This window comes from Mixophyes fleayi, chromosome 2, assembly GCF_038048845.1.
Source record: "Mixophyes fleayi isolate aMixFle1 chromosome 2, aMixFle1.hap1, whole genome shotgun sequence".
Taxonomy (NCBI): domain Eukaryota; kingdom Metazoa; phylum Chordata; class Amphibia; order Anura; family Limnodynastidae; genus Mixophyes; species Mixophyes fleayi.
In genome coordinates this window covers 186,575,613-186,594,976 of record NC_134403.1, presented here as the reverse complement: position 1 = coordinate 186,594,976, position 19,364 = coordinate 186,575,613, and the positions used below count along the sequence as shown (strand labels likewise).

The following is a 19,364-nucleotide window of genomic DNA, read 5'->3' as shown; positions in this document are numbered from 1 at the left end:
TTAAAAGTCACATTCCCTATTTAAGAAATTAATATACCAAATTTAATAATATATAAATATAATACATTCATAAAAATGAAAAATAGAAACATAAACAAAAAAATTATCGGTAAATAATGCCAAGTGTATCTAATAATGACAGAAAACTTATGCATCTATATGTTCATTAAAAATATACACATAGTGATATAAATGAACCAATCAGCTGTATATCACTTGCAATACATGACAATAATGTCAGTTTGTAAGAATAACTGTAGCCGGCTACTACCAATAAAAAAACAGTCACTGATGAATGAAATTGAAAAAGTACTCTGTGCAATGAGTGTATTGACACTCAGTGAAGTTGTAAAGAAATAATGAGCCCATAGATGTTATAGTAGCATTCGTAGGTCTCCAAATCCTGTATATCGATATGGAAAGACAAAACTTAATGAAGCACTGAGTCACCTGATGAGAATTGTAGCTGATAAAAACGAGGTATTACCGATAATAACGGCCGTGTGTATGACCCTTTATTAGCCTGTCATCTGAATATCCAAACCGCTGAGGGAATGGGATGGAGGAGGGGAGAGGTATAATTACCGATACCATGGATGTAGATATAAACTCCCGATGTTGCAGGTACTAATTTGCAGTGTTAAATAGTCCATGATAGATGAAGCAGGAATGAAAGAATATTGTCGGCTGTAAGAAAGTGCTCAGTAGCACTGAAACGCGTCAAGGATCATACCATTTAGAACTTGAACCACATCATATACAATATTTACAGCCGGCAATATTCTCCTTTCATTCCTGCTTCATCTATCGTAATTGGTAATACCTCGTCTGCATCAGCTACAATTCTCATCAGATTTCTGGGATCAATAGTATTACGTCAAATCTCTTTGCGATTATTGATTAATATTTACAACCATTGGTGACTAAGAATCCGGCTACAGTTATTCATACAAACTGACATTATTGTCATGTATTGCAAGTGATAAACAGCTGATTGGTTCATTTCTATCTCTATGTGTATATTTTTAATAAACATATAGATACACATGTTTTCTGTCATTATTAGATACACTTGGCATTATTTATCGATAATTGTTTTGTTTATGTTTCTATTGTTATTTGTTATTTTTTATTTTTATGATTGTATTATATTTATATATTATTAAATTTGGTATATTGTTTTATTGAATAGGGAATGTGACTTTTAATATTTTACACTCCTACTGTTATTGTTTAGCGCAGACACCCCCTCCAATATCTCTTACAATGCGTCTCATGTTTACTGGGTACTGAAGTTTACAATTTACACAGAAACAGAGGTGGAGGAAACTTAGTTTAGCTTCCATGACACCAGATAAAGACCAACCAGACTAGTAATAGAAAGAGTTAAAAGTTAATTATTCTTGATTTATTCATCACCCATAATTCTTCCTTAACTCCATAACACCTCTTATAGTCTAATATTGTTGCATATAATATTATAATCTAAACTGTGTCGTGGAAAACTAAAGGAATTGAAATCATGAGAACCCAGAGAAAAGGTCTACTACTACTGCTAGTAAATCTATACAAGTTTTACCAAATTTGAATTAATCACTAGTATAGTCAAGTGAACACCCTATGGAAATAAACCAGTAACTGATGTACTGGTCTCGGCACATGCCAGTAGCTGAGGCTGTTTATTTTTGAATTGTGTTCTACAACATAACGCATCATCCCACCTGAGATATTCAAACTGCCTCATATCTGATGAGCATCGTGGAAGTGATCAGACACAGAGACACCAGCTCCTTGTCTATCATCAGATATACCATCCAAAGCTGAATCCTAGTGGCTTTAGTCACAGAATATATAACACCTGTAGCTATATATACTACTTCCTTTGTACCAGTGATAATACAGGTAAGTCCTATCAAGCATTTTAAGATTTGTCAGTTTAAACATTATTATAGAAAAGTAAAGGTAGGATGCTGGATTGATTTAAAGAAATAACATGAGCGGAAATTGTATTGATAGATAGAGCATATATTGCTGGTACTATATATACAACTCTGAGTTACTTACGCTATAGGGTGCTTGTTAAAGTGTTATGCAAATTATAATTAATTATTAATATTATTAATAATATTATTTTTTATTATTTTTATAGTGTCCACTACCTTTTGCTCTACTGTTTCAACCATAAATAGAGTATTTAGATGTTTTTTGTTGATACCCCTTTCAGCACAATCATTCTTATTATAAGTTCTTATAAGACCAGTAAATGATGTTTAACCTTCTTTGGTTATAAATCTCCCTCTGCACTTGTGCTCCCCCATTGTGGCATTGCTGGTATTCACAAAGAATCCCTATACTATTTCCTTACAAATTGGCTTTCCACCTGATATTCACACTGGCTCATAGCTGTTGAGTTTTGTGGAAGTGACCAGACACAGACAGGGCCGCCAAGAGGAATTTGGGACCCCGATACTGCAACTTTCTGGGCTCCCCTCCACACACAGTGGGAGAAGAAAAAATACCGGACTGCGAGCCTGGGACCCCAAGGCAGGCCGGGCCCCTGTAATTTGTACCCGCTACCCCCCCTATCAGCGCCCCTGGACACAGACACTGTCTATATATCTAATCAGACACAGAGGAAGCTGCTATTTTGTGGCAGAACCATTAATCATGAGGCTTATCAATTAGATATGGATGAACTTACAGCTAAATTTTACACAAATTGAATTTCACGTTTCAACAGGAGTTTCTGCAAAAGACCAAATTAACAATGATAAAATCTGTGAGTTTTGCATTTTTCCCTATTCATGGTAAAGTAATGTTACATTGTATTTACAAAGTAACATTTTGCCAAATTTATAGATATATCAGAAAGACAGTTAATTCATTCTGCTGTTTGGTATGATAGGGGTAAAACAAAACATGCTCAAATGCATAGACAGATGTCGGAATGAGACAAATATTTCCTGAATATCAATTTAGTTTATAGGAGCCAGTGACAGCATTCTGCACATTATCATAATGGCCTTCAAAGTCTGTAGATGATGGATGCACTTTAAAATGTTTAAAATGTTTAATTTGTGCGTGAACCTCTATACTGAGATGCTGTGTTCAAGAATACAACTGTAGGCATAACAATCCATTCAAATTCAATAGGTCCAAAAACCATTTGGGGCGCCAGCTTACAGGAAATGTATATATAAAGGTTTCCTTGATGTGGCTTCAATCAGAGGTGTATGAAACTCCAGATATTATATTTCACCTGTTCAGCAAACGGCTTGTACCTTTATGGGGAAGTTATAAAACACAGCATCCCTACCCTCCCAGAGGGTACCAGCCCCCTGCTGAACAATGATGGCGCTCCTCCTGATCGCCCTAGGCTACGACCCAAAATGCCAACTATGACATCTCAGTGATCCAACAGAATGGACATGAGAGACTAAGACCCTTGTCCATTACAGCAAAAAAGTTTTAAAAGAAATAAAAAGCGGAAGTTTTTTTTAGAGGTTTTTATTTGCATAAGCGTTTGTGGTCTCCCATTTATAGAGGAAATTAGCCCAAGCTGTCTAGCACAGGGGCTAATCCAGTATATTGAGAGGATGCCCCCTACTTATTTTAAAGTAAATGGTCCTTTGAAGCCTGGACTAGCAATGATGACTACTGGGGTGGGGATGGTCCCATTACCATTATCAGTATTACAGTATTATAGTTAAAAAATCTACATTTTTCAATAGAATTTAAATATTGGAAAAGTAAAATGCGCATAGTACTGTCATTCCAAATCTCAATTATTGTACATGGATATTCACATCAGCTAGAATATGATTACCAGAATCACATGTACAACACTATGTGTCAGTTAGATATTTTAAATATAATATCTACAGCCTAGTGAAGAACCAATGACAGTGAATCAAAAAACATTTAATTTTAAAGCCCCAAGTGAAAACAGTGATGGGACAGTAAATAAATTGTTTTCTAATCAAATGTCAATTCACCTTACAGGTGATGTTTTTGTTCTAGTACTACTACAATGTTTGTATAAATAATATTAAACTAAACTGTAATCTAATTTTATTATTCACAGTCCAGTACTTCGTTCTCTAACGCATCTTCGGCCTGATATGAAGCTAAAGGATTGTGTGCGCTATACTGTAAGAGAATGGATAAAATCGAGTGAAGCTGATCGTAAGATCTACAAGATGGCTAAGAAGTAAGTTTTTCTCCCTAAACTAGCATAACAATAGGCTATCCACTTTATTACCCCATTTCTGAACTGATTTTGTGTGGTTTAGGTTCAAACAATTGGAGAAAGAGGAAGCAATGCAGATAGAGGCATCTATCCAGCGGCAGGCAGAAGCAAGAAATCCATATGACGAGGATATGGAGACAGAAGGGTCATCAGAAGCTGGCATACATGAAGAGATAACTGCAAGGACTAAAACTGCTGTACAAGGGGACATCTATGACGAGCAAACTAAAAATAAAGCACAATTAGTGATGAAAATGAAGATCAATGCAAACTCTGAGAGTCCAGTACAGGCTAGTATCAACAAAAAGAGCACTGTGCACACTAATACAAGTGTGCGAGCAGGTATGTAGAAAGAAGAATTCTCTCATCAAGTGTTTTACCTGGGCCCTACAATGAGTTTATATAGACGTAGCTTTTACATCCTGTGTACTGTGACTGTATAGAATTTTATTGACCGGCCTTCACTAATCTGTTTCTAGACCCTCTTCTTCTCCCAACAGGTAACTGGAAAATACAACATAAAAGACATCATCTATGCTATGAAAGACAGAAGAAATTGCTGAAGAGACATCTCTATAGACAACACCGGAAGATCGCCCCAGGCTACATGGAGACACTAATTTGGCCACGTGGTGTAAAGCTCCCAAAGAAAGTAGAAGGACGTCCATTGGAGGACTCACCTGAAACACCAATGGAGGTGAGTAACTGACACTTAAATGTTTTTAACTTATAACAATTTATTCCCTGATGTGGGCTTGGGTAAGTCATGGTTATCTGATTGTTGTGGAACTATAAGTGCCAGCATTCTGATACATGTAATTCTCTATGACTTGTATCACATTTGTATATTTTAATTTTTATTAATCTTGTTATTTTTGGCTATAAAAATGCTCTGTTCTTCATAAAATGTACCCAGTTTCACCAAAAGTCTTTTCGTTGAAAGTACAGGCTGACATCTGTTCCCCACCTCTGCCTATATGTAAATATAATGTCATTTTGAGTGGGCAAAGGGACTCTTCAGCCATCTACTAAAAGTGAAAAACCCCCAGAAGCTAATTTTTACTATTAATCTATACTATCCAGTCTGTTAGGCTGGTATGTTTCCAGCCTATCAGAGACTGGGATCTGTCGCAAAGCTGGGATATTTTTTTTTTTTTTTAAGTTTAATTCAAAGGGGTGGGCAGGCAGGTCACAGTGGGCTCCCTTGGCAGTCTTGGCCCCTTGTCAGTGCCCCCGTCCATCAGATCCCCTGATGGTGACCCTGTCCTGACCAAACATACAAAAAGCACAGACGTAACATTGAATTTCTTGATCACTCCCGTATTTAATAACAACTTTTACAATGTTTATCTCCTTGAAAACTCATTTCTATCTTAGTAAGATGAGATAATAGTAAGAGGACATTGGTTCTTTATTACTATCCATTTAAAGATAGTATTCTTTGATATATATCTGGTTTCACATGTGAGGAGATTGAAGTGCTGTTTTGTACTCAGTCCATGTTCAAAATGGAGCACCCCAATCCCCCAGCTCCTCGTATTAGAAGGAGCACAGTATTACACCCCTGCAGTCACCACCATCTAGTAGCACCAATCACTAGAAGAACCTGTATAAACAGGCGCAGTCATAGGTGTATGACATCATAACGGTATTTTCTCTGCAGGGCCGCAGCTTTGCACATACACAAATAATCCTTAATTACTATGTCCAAGATACATTTATGTGTACTCGCACCAGTTAAATCCTGACATTTACACAGTGATTATGAATCTGTTCCTAGGTTGAAGAAATCATCCACCCGGCATTATTAGATCTGTCCCCAGACATAGATATGGATTTCCAGACCCTCATTGATGAACTGCAACAAGAAGAGGACGTGTTACCGATGGAGGTGAGGAAATGACACTTAAATGATTTTAACTTATAATAATTTATTCCTTATAGTGGGCTTGGGTAAGTCATGGTTATCGGATTGTTGTAAAACTATAAGTGCCAGCATTCAGATACATGTAATTCTCAATGACTTGTATCACATTTGTATATTTTCATTTTTATTAATCTTGTTATTTGTGGCTATAAAAATGTTCTGTTCTTCATAAAATGTACCCAGTTTCACCAAAAGTCTTTTCACTGAAAGTACAGGCTGACATCTGTTCCCCACCTCTGCCTATATGTAAATATAATGTCATTTTGAGTGGGCAAAGGGACTCTTCAGCCATCTACTAAAAGTGAAATAACCTAGAAGCTCATTTATACTATTAATCTATACTACCAAGTCTCTGATAGGCTGGTATGTTTCCAGCCTATCAGAGACTGGGATCTATCGCAAAGCTGGGATATTTTTTTTAAAAAATTTTTTGTAAGTTTATTTCAATGGGGTGGGCAGGCAGGTCACAGTGGGCTCCCTTGGCAGTCTTGGCCCCTTGTCAGTGCCCCCATCTAAAGCACCCCCGGTTTTCACCAGGTACCCCCACAAGGAGGTTTGGTCTTTGCTGCGTGAGGTGCGCAGGTCACAGTTCTCCAAGCTAGTTATCAGAACAGCGGATAGAAAACAGGAATGGTCATGCAATCTGGTTCAGATACCAAAGGATAGCGTAGTACACAGGGAAAATCCAAAGAGTAGGTCAGAGACCAGCCAAAGGTCAAGATCCAGACAGCAGATAGTATCAAATCGTAGGACAAGAGGGTAGTCAGGAACAAGCCAGGAGTCAGAACCAAAGTAGCAAACAACAGGAACAAGGAAACTAGAGTCAGGAACGCTGGAGCTGGTGAAACCAATACTCTGGCACCAGAATGGTGAAAAGTGGTACCTTATATACCAATATGTGGCCCCTGATTGGAAGGACGTGGTTTCGGCGGTCAGATGCACCTGACCGCCAACATACAGGAGATAGAAGGACCTACTGCGCATGCGCACACAGCGAAAGCCGGAAGTACGTCCCGTTGACTTACGCGGCTCGGCACAGGAGACATTCCCGGCATGTATGGACAGTGTGGGGACAGTGCCTGACACCTTCTTGAACTGGCAGCACGGTGGCTTAGTGGTTAGCACTTCTGTCTCACAGAACTGGGGTCATGAGTTTGATTCCCGGCCATGGCCTTATCTATGTGGAGTTTGTATATTCTCCCCGTGTTTGCATGGGTTTCCTCCAGGTGCTGCGGTTTCCTCCCACACTCCAAAAAACATGCAGGTAGGTTAACTGGCTGCTATTAAATTGCCCATAGTCTCTCTCTGTCTCTGTGTGTATGTTAGGGGATTTATATTGTAAGTTCAATTGGGCAGGGACTAAAGTGAGTGAGCTCTTTGCACAGCGCTGCGGAATTAGTGGCGCTATATAAATAAATAGATGATGATGATGATGATGACTATGTCCTAGATACATTCATATCTACCCAAACCAATCAAGTCTTGACATTTACACAGTCATGATTAATCTGTTCCTAGGTTGAAGAAAACATCAAACCAGCATTCTTAGACAGAGATCTGTTCGTAGATACATATGAAGATTTCCATACCCTTAATAATGAACCGAAGCGAGTAGACAAATTGTTACCATTGGAGGTGAGGAAAAGACACTTATATTCTTTTAACAGTTTATTCCTTAAAGCAGGCTTGGGTAACCTGCGATTCTCCAATTGTTGTAGAATTGTAAAAGTGTCAGCATTATGATACATGTAATTCTGCAACAGCTGGAGAACCACAGATTGCCTGTTTATGCCTTAAAAATGATTTACAACTTTGAGATGATCAACTTAATTCAATATCAATGATGGTTTTCTACTGTTTATATATCCGCAGTTCATGGAAATAAGAGAAAACCATTCTAAAGCAAACAAACCAGTTGTGTTGCCAGAGGAGAAAGATGCACCTTCTTCAACGTTAGCGTCTAATTCTCATAAGACCAAACAAACGATTCCTGACATGAAAATACTGGAGATGCCCAACTACACCGCTGGCACCAGGAAAACGAAAGAACTTCCTAAATCAACACAATCCAAAGGCTATACAATCATTAATGATGTCATAGTAATAGATGATGACTGACCAATATAAAAGATAATATAAAAGATATAAATATAATATAAAAGATATTACCAATCAGTCCTAATATAATATTATTTCATAAAACTACCAGTTAAAATATTTGAATAAATAACGTTTTTAGACTTTTACCGCAGCATTGATAGTAGTTTTTTTATTTGTATTTTTATTCCACAGAAAAAACATAAGCAATGAACAGAAATGGTAAAGATAGTTGCCATTGTAACAAGATAATCAACGTTATTCACTTCACTTACAAGTTATTTTAATGTTATGGCTGAATGGTGTATATATACATTCTATTAATTTGCAATAGTATTTAGTTCTTCAGTAAATATAACCAATTCCATAATAATGATCTCCATTAAATTTGGCCTGTATATAGATAGAAAATGAGCAGTTAGGAGCCAGCTGTTGATAATACCATGGTTTGTGTATTTAATGCACCAAGAAAACAGTGTGTTCTGGCAGTATGGAGGCAGTGTAGTACAATACCAGTGTCAGTGATGTCAGGCCGTTCTACACAAACAAGAGACTTCAGAACCATAAGTGGATCCAGATACTACCTGGCTATGTCCCTTTTTTTGCTCCTCATGTAAAGGAGTAGATACCCCTCAATTCACTTACCTTGATGTTTCTTTGCCTACACTCTTCCTCTACAGCTCTCTCCCTCTTTGATGTGATGCAGCAGCAACCATTCACTGATAGACTGGTAGCGCACCGCATGCTAATGAGGTCACTGAGCGGTATGTTTACAGCCTATCAGAGACTGGGATCTGTCGCTAAGTTGGGATTATTTTTTTTTTAAGTTTAATTCAAAGGGGTGGGCAGGCAAGTCAAAGTGGGCTCCCTTGGCAGTCTTGGCCCCTTGTCAGTGGCTCCCGCCCATCAGACTCCCTGATGGTGACCCTGCCCTGACCAAACATACAAACACCACAGACATAACATTGAATACACACACATAAATCATATATGGCTCCCAGCTATTCTGTCCTACAAAGCTTGTCTTTTCCAAAGTGTCACAATGCTCTTGTCACCCCTGCCCCTTATATTACGAATGGCAATACTAAACCCATGTCATTAAAATCTGCTACTCCCTTGTCTTATGTTCACCCCCAACCTCCATTTATCTGTCCTTCCTTCATTATTTCCTCATGTCTTGTGTCTATCTAGTGCCCCTACCTCCTTACCACCTCCTGTCATCTGCTCTCCATGACCACCCATTATTTATTTATTTTACTTCAGTTAACATTATTTTGTGGAGTGTTAGAGGGGGGGAGCACTCCCACATCTACCCATATCTTATTCTCCCACCTCCTCTATTTGCCAAAGTGCCACCTCTATGCCTGGCCTGTTCACATTCCTAAGCTGTTGGGGCTGTGGGAGATAGGTGATTGTCATTCTCCCACTTGTGCTGGCATCATTTTCATCACTATCTCTCACACAGTCTTCATCCCAGGAAACAAACAGGCCAAGGATTGATAAGTGAGGCAAGTACTAGGCATCAGTACTAAAGCCTGAGGCTGGATCCCACTAAAACAGGGGGACAACCCACTTCACTAGGATGCATCTCTAAAGGGGGTATGCTTGACCTGCCTCTCCAGGTGCAAGGCACTGTAAGTGTAAATAAAGTGTAAATCTAATTTTGGTATGCCGGCGCACTCAAGTAAAGTCCATCTTTAATTAGAAGATATGGGAAAGCTATATATAAATAAGGTAAGGAGTAAGCAGTATGTAAGGAGTTCTGTACAAATATGGTGGCATTGTGTCATCACTGCTTACTCTCTACTCTCTAGTAATAGAGTTTTAATACTTGTGAAACCCATCTCATTATTTTATCTGACCATCCAGGAAGTATTTGTTACATTGTTCCTCTCCCCCTCCTAGTGGCGGAAATACCATTGGTGCGGCAGGTGCTGTGCATCGGGGCCCATAGAGATAATGGGGCCCGCTGCATGGGAGATGCAGATGGTCGGGTCCGCTGTTCCCTCTTCCCCGGCCATCTGCCCCCTGCACCAGGGCCCACAGCTCGCTAGTTCCGCCTCTACCCCATCCCCTAAGTATAAGTAGAGAGCTATCTGACATATTATAATACTGCAAAAGCAGAGATCCTAAAATACTGGAATTTTAAAACTAGTCCACCTATAACAGAGTGGATTTCCAAAATAAACTTTACTATGCAAATAGCAGAAATCACATATAGGGGGCAGAGATGTGTACATCAAATGCATCTGGCTACCCTGGTGGGAGTTTAAATACTCTGAGGCAGACAAAGACCTCCTGGTACCCCCAATATACTGTGAATAGCTACACAAGTGAATAGCCAGAAAATGTTTGTATTAGAGAACAGTATTAGGAGGTCCTGATTGCTTGGAATGTTGGGAGTTTTGTCCCACTCAACAGCATAAAAATACCAAATGCATACATCAACATATAATCAATAAACTAAAAATCAATTATCAATTAAAAGACAGAGGATGTTACAGCAGATCTTGCTGGGCAGAAAAACAATATGGTAACTGAACCCTATATAACTTCCTGATTAGTACACAAGTTAAAGTAAGGTAGCTACTAAAGGACAATGTTATCATGAAATGCTGGTTTATGGTGAATACCCAGCAGCAAGAGACAAAAATTAATCAATGCAAACAAAGCAATAGGAAATATTCACTAAAGTCATAACAGTTCTTTTCACGCATTTCCCTCTTTCTTATGTACTTTGTGCTATATGTTTATTACATAATGTGGGGCCAACGCACAATATTTTACAATCCTACTTATAGCTGTGATCTTCTGTCAGGGGTCTGGAACATAAAAACACTGAGAACTGTTATAGAAAGAGGGCTGCATGCGCCTGCTAATGTGTTTTACACTGATCAGTTCCCATTACAAGTAATGGCCTTTTCATTTATTTTTACTTTAAACAATACTGGCTCTGTGATATTAGCTCTGTAGACGGAAAGGGAGGTATTTTGCTATAATTTTGAAATTCGACCAGCACCTCTATTTATCTAAGAGGTAATCCGACCTCTCCCTCTGGGAAGACAACCATCGAAGATTATCAGTTTTAAAAATGGGATGTTATATATACTTCCTCCAAGTGTTGGTCCTCCCGTTCATATTCCTCACCTTTCAGTCTGGACCCTCATGTAGAGGAGTTGACACTAGAGATTAGGGATCCGCTCAGGAACACTTTAAAAGCATCCCAAAGAATAGGGGTATCCACTGTATGTACATTAGTAGCAAAATATTCCTTCCAATGGGACACCAGATCAGATCCATGACCCAGCAGAGTTAGCCAGAATGAATTACATTTCCAAAATGTCTGTCCCTTGTAGCTGTGGATATTAATAGTAAGGGCCAGTGGGGAGTGGTCAGGAATCCCCCGAGGTAAATAAATCACATCAATAACGGCCGGTACCAGCCTTGTGGACAAGAGGCCCTTATTAATGCTGGAGAAGGCATTGTCACGACTTGCACTCTGCAGCTGCTGTCTGCAGTGACTCTATTGGATTTGTTATGCTTCCACTTGTAGTACCACTGCCCACCAAAGGGGCCACTGTGCTACTTGATTATTCTACTTGATCACTGGGAGTGGTTTCAGCTGCATGAGGCCTATTTATACCTGCCTGCTTTAAACAGTCTGGGCCAGATCAGCAGGTCATTCCTAGGAGCATTCCCTGTGCTCAGCTTCTGTCTGCTATCTGGACTCCTGCAAATTACTTCATAGTATACTCTACAGCTGTTATCTGCTATCTGGACTCCTGCATATTTCTTCATTGAATTCACTACTGCTGTTACCTGCTACTGGACTCCTGCATCTTCAACCATTATACCTGGTACTTGTAGTTCTACGCTGCCTGTTGAAATCTACTATTGCTGTTACCTGTGTCCTGGACTCCTGCATCTTCAACCATTATACCTGGTACTTGTAGTTCTACGCTGCCTGTTGAAATCTACTATTGCAGTTACCTGTTGTTTCTCGTCTGCACTTTGAACTGTCTCGTGAGTTACCTTGTCATCTGTGTTTGTTAATAAACTCATTATAACCACTTATCCCCTCTCTGTGGTCATACCTGGGAAATCCTGACAGTATGATCTGGCCATAAAACCAAGCCTGCTGCTGCACGGCTTTCATCTCTTTTGAAAAGGATTTCCAGGGAAGTGACCTACTCCGTTTTCAACATTAAGACCATGGCTGCTATTTCCTCCGAAAATTCCCTGTTCCAGTTGCTCCAAGTGGACATTCTTCAACTTCTATCTCTAGCTCTGAGTTGCAAGCTTCTGTCTCCATTCCAGACACGTTATCTGCTCCCATGAGAACCCGGGTTCCCAAGTTCAACCCAGAGGGGGCGCTGCCCTTAAAGTTTGCTCCAGAGGGGGCGCTGCCCTTAAAGTTTGCTCCAGAGGGGGCGCTGCCCTTAAAGTTTGCTCCAGAGGGGGCACTGCCCTTAAAGTTTGCTCCAGAGGGGGCGCTGCCCTTAAAGTCTACTTCAGAGGGGGCGCTGCCCTTAAAGACTCCTCCAGAGGGGGCGCTGCCCTTACAGTCCTCTCCAGAGGGGGCGCTGCCCTTACAGTCTGCTCCAGAGGGGGCGCTGCCCTTACAGTCCGCTCCAGAGGGGGCGCTGCCCTTACATTCCGCTCCAGAGGGGGCGTTACCCTTACATTCCGCTCCAGAGGGGGCGCTGCCCTTACAGTCCGCTTCAGAGGGGGCGCTGCCCTTACAGTCCGCTTCAGAGGGGGCGCTGCCCTTACAGTCGGCTCCAGAGGGGGCGCTGCCCTTACAGTCGGCTCCAGAGGGGGCGCTGCCCTTACAGTCCGCTCCAGAGGGGGCGCTGCCCTTACAGTCCGCTCCAGAGGGGGCGCTGCCCTTACAGTCCGCTCCAGAGCGGGCCCTGTCCCTCCAGCCTGCTCCAGAGGGGGTCCTGTTCCTCCAGCCCTCTCCAGATTTGCCACTCTATGCGGTTCAGCCCGAGTTGCCACTCTATGCGGTTCAGCCCAAGTTGCCACTCTATGCGGTTCAGCCCGAGTTGCCACTCTATGCGGTTCAGCCCAAGTTGCCACTCTATGCGGTTCAGCCCGAGTTGCCACTCTATGCGGTTCAGCCCGAGTTGCCACTCTATGCGGTTCAGCCCGAGTTGCCTGTCCATGTGGTTCAGCCCGAGTTGCCACTCTATGCGGTTCAGCCCGAGTTGCCACTCTATGCGGTGCAGCCCGAGTTGCCTGTCCATGCGGTTCAGCCCGAGTTGCCACTCTATGCGGTTCAGCCCGAGTTACCACTTGGTGCTGTCTGCTCTGAGGCTTCTCACAGCGCTGTCTGTTCTGAGGCTTCTCACAGCGCTGTCTGCTCTGAGGCTTCTCACAGCGCTGTCTGCTCTGAGGCTTCTCACAGCGCTGTCTGCTCTGAGGCTTCTCACAGCGCTGTCTGCTCTGAGGCTTCTCACAGCGCTGTCTGCTCTGAGGCTTCTCACAGCGCTGTCCCCTCCGAGGCTTCTCTCAGTACTGTCCCTGTCAAGTCTGCTGCCCAATCCGGGCGCCCTGCCAAGTCATCTGCCCAGTATGGATTGTCTTCTGCCAAGGGGGTCCTACCCAAGTCCCCAGGGATGTATGTTCAACCCGAGCTGGCCGAGTCTCATGCTAATTCGAATTCATCTTCTGTTCAAGTCTTCCAACCACATACCTTCAATGGGGATATTCAGCAATTTCGTGCTCTTATTAAATTCTGTATATCCTATTTTCCCTCTGTATCCAACCTCCTTGATACTCAACGAAAGCAAGTGTTTTACATGTTGGCCAACTTTACAGGGGAAGCTCTGGAATGGGCAGAGCCCTTAATTGAAACCCAAGATCCCATTCTGTCTGATTTACAGCTTTTTACTGAGGCCGTGATCAAAGAATTTACACCAGCACCTGCTATTCTCACTCCCAGTGCTTCATCTATGCCACATGTTCTATCTCCAGCTACTCCCACTTTGAGATTATCGTTTTCTTCACTCCATTTCCAGCAACACTCTAAAAACCATAAAAAGAGAGTGAAGAAGAAGAAAGATTCTCCTGGATCTCAACTCCCTTGTGGCGTGGTTTCTATACCCTTTCCGTCCTTGCATGAAGACTTCTCAAATACATGCCCAATTCTGGGCTATGACTCTGACTTTTCTAAACATTCTAGTATTTGGGCGTCTGGAATCCGCCCTTTAAGGAGGGGGTACTGTCACGACTTGCACTCTGCAGCTGCTGTCTGCAGTGACTCTATTGGATTTGTTATGCTTCAACTTGTAGTACCACTGCCCACCAAAGGGGCCACTGTGCTACTTGATTATTCTCCTTGATCACTGGGAGTGGTTTCAGCTGCATGAGGCCTATTTATACCTGCCTGCTTCAAACAGTCTGGGCCAGATCAGCAGGTCATTCCTAGGAGCATTCCCTGTGCTCAGCTTCTGTCTGCTATCTGGATTCCTGCAAATTACTTCATAGTATACTCTACTGCTGTTATCTGCTATCTGGACTCCTGCATATTTTTTCATTGAATTCACTACTGCTGTTACCTGCTACTGGACTCCTGCATCTTCAACCATTATACCCGGTACTTGTAGTTCTATGCTGCCTGTTGAAATCTACTATTGCTGTTACCTGTGTCCTGGACTCTTGCATCTTCAACCATTATACATGGTACTTGTAGTTCTACGCTGCCTGTTGAAATCTACTATTGCAGTTACCTGTTGTTTCTCATCTGCACTTTGAACTGTCTCGTAAGTTACCTTGTCATCTGTGTTTGTTAATAAACTCATTATAACCACTTATCCCCTCTCCGTGGTCATACCTGGGAAATCCTGACAGGCATGATAGGAGGCTGTGAAACAGGAGAACTGGTCATCCCTCAGATGTCTTAGATGCCATACATCTTCCAACCCCATCTTACACACTAATTGGACATATTTTGTTTTCCCCCCGAGTGACAGACCACAGCCACTACTGCCATCTAATAGTAACGGTCATCAAAGCAGAGTAATGGAGTTTCAGGGCTTAAGGACATAAAGTCACTACGTTTGTAAAACAAATCACGATTGTAAGGAGGTGGAAAATATATCACCAGGAGAGGCAGCAGGGCAGCGTTAAACATACCCCTTATGTATACAAATTGGCCCAGTGGGTCTGATTGGACTGTATCAAGAATAAAATGCACTTGTTTCCAAATGAACAGTGACATTCCCCTAGAGCTAAAGGCATGGATTGCTTGATCTGACCACCCAAACCACTGCTTTTTAAGTGCGCACAATTTACCACCAAGCAATTGAGTTTCAGTAAGACAAATTACATCTGCATCATTCTTTTTTAGTTGAGTATAAGCAACAATCTCTTAACCTTGTAATTGAGATCCTGACATTCCAAGTTGAAAAGCGGATGGGCCTGCACCCAGGTGGCCTAACCGCCATAGTAGAAAATAAGATATGGGAACACATCAAAGGTCGTGCTACAAGCACTGCTAACCCAAGCCAAAACAGACAACTTGTCTTCTTGTGCATCAGAGAAAACACACAGGGGTGAAGCCCCATAAGTGTAATCAGTGTGGAAAACAATTTGACTATAAATCTCATCTACTTAGACATCAGAGAACACACACATGAATGAGAAGTGTTTCCTTGCCCACCTGAGGAGTTACTGAGGGGGGAGGGTCTCCTCTTGTTCACATGTGTAGCAAACGGCTCTCTGTTGGAATATGACAAATATAAGGAGCTCAGTATGTGCTATTGCCATGCGTACCAAAGCAACTAATACCTTCTGGTGCTGTTTATGTATTTTGAATGGGATTTGAGAAGAATAGACATAGACATTTTGACAGTGGATGAAGGCCTGTAACCTTTGGTTATTCTTGTGAAAGGTCCTACAGTGGTAACTATAACGACTGTGCCGATCGTTTCAAAATCCAACAGAACTACAAGAATGTAACCATAAAGTAGTCGTATAGATTTCCATCTTATACCGCTGCCGATTCTTAATGTACTCTCAGGTCGGACTTGAAAATTTGCAGTAAAAAGCCGCAATAATCAAATAAATGAGAACTCACTTTTTTTTAGTAAATATGCAACAAAGCTAGTATTCCATAGACGGGAAGTAGCTGGTGTATGGCAAAGGGAGCCAAACATATTGGACTCAATCCTGTCGGTTCAACTTAGAAGCCAAAGGAACAATCTTCGGAGCCAGGGATCATGTACACCTGTTGAGATTTATAGGGATTACCCTCAAATGTTTGGTGCAGCTACATCGATCCAGGGTTTTGTCCAACCCTGACCTGTATGGTTTAATTAGACTTGTAAAGTGAAAGTAATTACATTTCTTTAAGTATTTTAAGTTTGGGTGAGCAAAGAAAATTCTGCAAACACATGTGGATGATGTGTATCCAGGTAAAGACATGGAACAAGTTGAGATTGCCAAGAATCAGTAAATTTACTGACAACAAGAAAGAAGATAAAATTATCACCATTATGACAACAAGTGTTAAGAAAAGAATATATCTTCCTGTTACTACAATAATACACACAGAAGGATATAGCTGCAAACCACTTATTTGACATTCCTAAGTACCCCTGTGTTGTAAATGCTGTTTTTATGTTTACATTGTTTTAATATAGTATAAGTTTTTTCTATTCGGATTCCAAAACGAGATAAAAAAGTCAGTGTGACGTTGTCGGATTTCGCGAGTTTTAGAATAAATAAATAGCCGCCTCCACAGCGATCTAGCGCTATTTGAGAGAGGGACAGAGAAGGGGTAAGTCGCAGGAAGAGAGGGGTATAGAGGAGGCATTTTTACTAATTTACACTACAAAGTGTTTGGGGTGTCATATCCCCCCGTCTAATAAAAGTGCATTTGCTGACTGCTGAAATTCTAATATACCAGCACTAAATATTTCTGAAATTGCACTACAAAGTGTTTGGGGTGTCATTAAAATGGATTCACAGCAGTACACATATGAGCAGGAGCAACCAGCAGCTGCTGCCACCAGTCCTGATGGTAGTCTTCCCTGTACGTCATCTGGTAAAGTCTATGTAAAAGTACATAGTATTTTGAAGTCAGGGAAAAAATTCACACAAAAAAACACCTTTTACCGTATTGAAGAGAAAAAGAGCTGTAATAGAGGAAAAGTTAACTGCCGATAAAAAAAAAATGCCAACATGCCATTCTACACACGCAGTGGCAAAGAAAGAATGAGGCCTTCGCCTTTATTAGTGCGAGATCTAAAAATGTAACTGAGGCTTCTTGTAAGGTCACCAAGTAATTCAGAATCCAAAAGTGGTGCACTGCTACTGTTACGCGTGAAAGCCGAGCTACAAGAAAACAGTAAGGCATTAGAGGAAAATGTATGCTCAGAATCAGAAATGACACCAATCCCTGAGGAGAGTCCATCCATGATTGGTATGTGTAATCGTGACCATTCTGATAGTGTACCCATAAAGAAGGGCCCTTTCAACATTCCTGCTGATGTGTGCCTGAACAGCCCGAGTGTAGTCGGTGATACACCAATTGAGGATGCCACTTTGGAATTGGAAGAGGATGAGGGAATATTTGTGTAGCCGACGAGGGCGCTAATGAGGATGTTGGTGAGGATGAGGTTGTTTCTGTAAGTCCTGCAGCAGTGGAAGCAGTTCTGGCACGTGACAAGAAGAAGGCCATTGTCATGCCCGGGCATAAGACCAAAAAAGCAACTTATGTGTGGAATTATTTCTACCCAACTCCTGACAACAGTTGAATAGCCACTTGTAGTGTATGTAAAGCCACAGTCAGTCGAGGGAGGGACCTTAACCATCTTGGAACCACATCCATGTAACGCCATTTGACGAGAGCTGAAAGTTATGGGAAAAAATAACAACAAGCACTCCATCATCAGCTAGGACCCTTCTCTTACCTACATCCCGACGCCTGCAATCTACACCCACAATCTACACCCACAACACCGTCCTCATCAATATCCTCAGTAGCGATTGGAGTTAGCCCTGCATCCAACTTGGAAAGGCTCGATGATTCCTGTACTATAATTGATTCCTCTGAAGAATGTTTGAGCGTTAGTCCCATTGTTGCTGTTGCTGGGGATGAATCTTCCTCCCATTAGAAGCCCAAGAAGAAGAGCACTAGTACTTTACAAAAATTAACTGTGAAACAATCTTTTGCTAGAGGAAGCAAATATGACAGCAGTCACCCTGTCGCAAAGCAGATCACAGACGCCATGGCGACTATGTTAGTGTTTGATCTGCGTCCAATTTCCACTATAAACGCAGATGGTTCTTTACAGTTAATTGATGTTTTGTGTCCCCGTTACAAAATTCCATCACCACACTATTTTTAATGAAAAGCTATTCCGCAACTGTACCAAAACGTTCGTAGAAATGTACTAATTGGACTCAAAAATGCCATTCCACCCACTATACACTTAACCACATATATTTGGACAAGTGGAAGTGGCCAAACCAAAGATTATATGACTGTGACAGCCCACTGGGTTGGTCATTCGCCATCACAAGCAGGAACAGATTGCAGCTGCTTCAAGAACAATTTAACTTGCCCTGTCACCACTTTAAGCAAAATATGTTAACAAGATGGAATTCCACCCTGTATATGCTTCAGATGATGGAGGAACAGCGCAAAACGATACAAGTGTATTGCACAAGCCATGACATTGGGAAAGGAGGGAGAATGTATTTCAGTCTTGCACAGTGGAGAATCCTTTCTGCTGTACTGAAACCCTTTGAAGTTGTGACATGTGGAGTTCAGACTCTGCCAAGTCATTCCATTACTTCAACTTTTGGAAAAGCAGTTTGAGAAACTGAAGGAGGAGATGAAAGAAAGCAATTCTGCAAAGTATGTTGGCCTTGTAGATGAAGTACTTAATTTGATTCGCAATGATCCAAGAGTTATTAAAATCTTGAATTCGGATCACTATGTTTTGGCAACTGTGCTTGATCCAAGGTTTAAGACCTACATTGATTCTATGCTTTCAAATAACCGAGATCTGAACAGTTGCAAGGAGCTATTGGTCAGCAAGTTGTTCACTGAACTGGGCCTTGGCTTGACGACGTCTC

At 41.4% G+C, this 19,364-nt stretch overlaps 1 protein-coding gene across 4 annotated transcripts in view; it reads left to right on the top strand.

Annotated features, from left to right (window-relative positions):
• The window catches only part of LOC142138425 (uncharacterized), a 261,296-nt gene that overhangs the window by 23,964 nt on the left and 217,968 nt on the right, over window positions 1-19,364 (top strand). For 2 of the 4 annotated variants that reach the window (XM_075195093.1, XM_075195097.1), the window contains one exon: window positions 6,030-6,140. The exons of 1 other annotated variant lie outside the window; for it this stretch is intronic. In XM_075195093.1, the coding sequence (XP_075051194.1) occupies window positions 6,030-6,140 (111 nt within the window). Of the gene's footprint in view, window positions 1-1,205; window positions 1,903-4,084; window positions 4,211-4,292; window positions 4,947-6,029; window positions 6,141-19,364 lie in introns of those variants that run through there. One more of the 4 variants, XM_075195096.1, reaches the window with a different exon arrangement.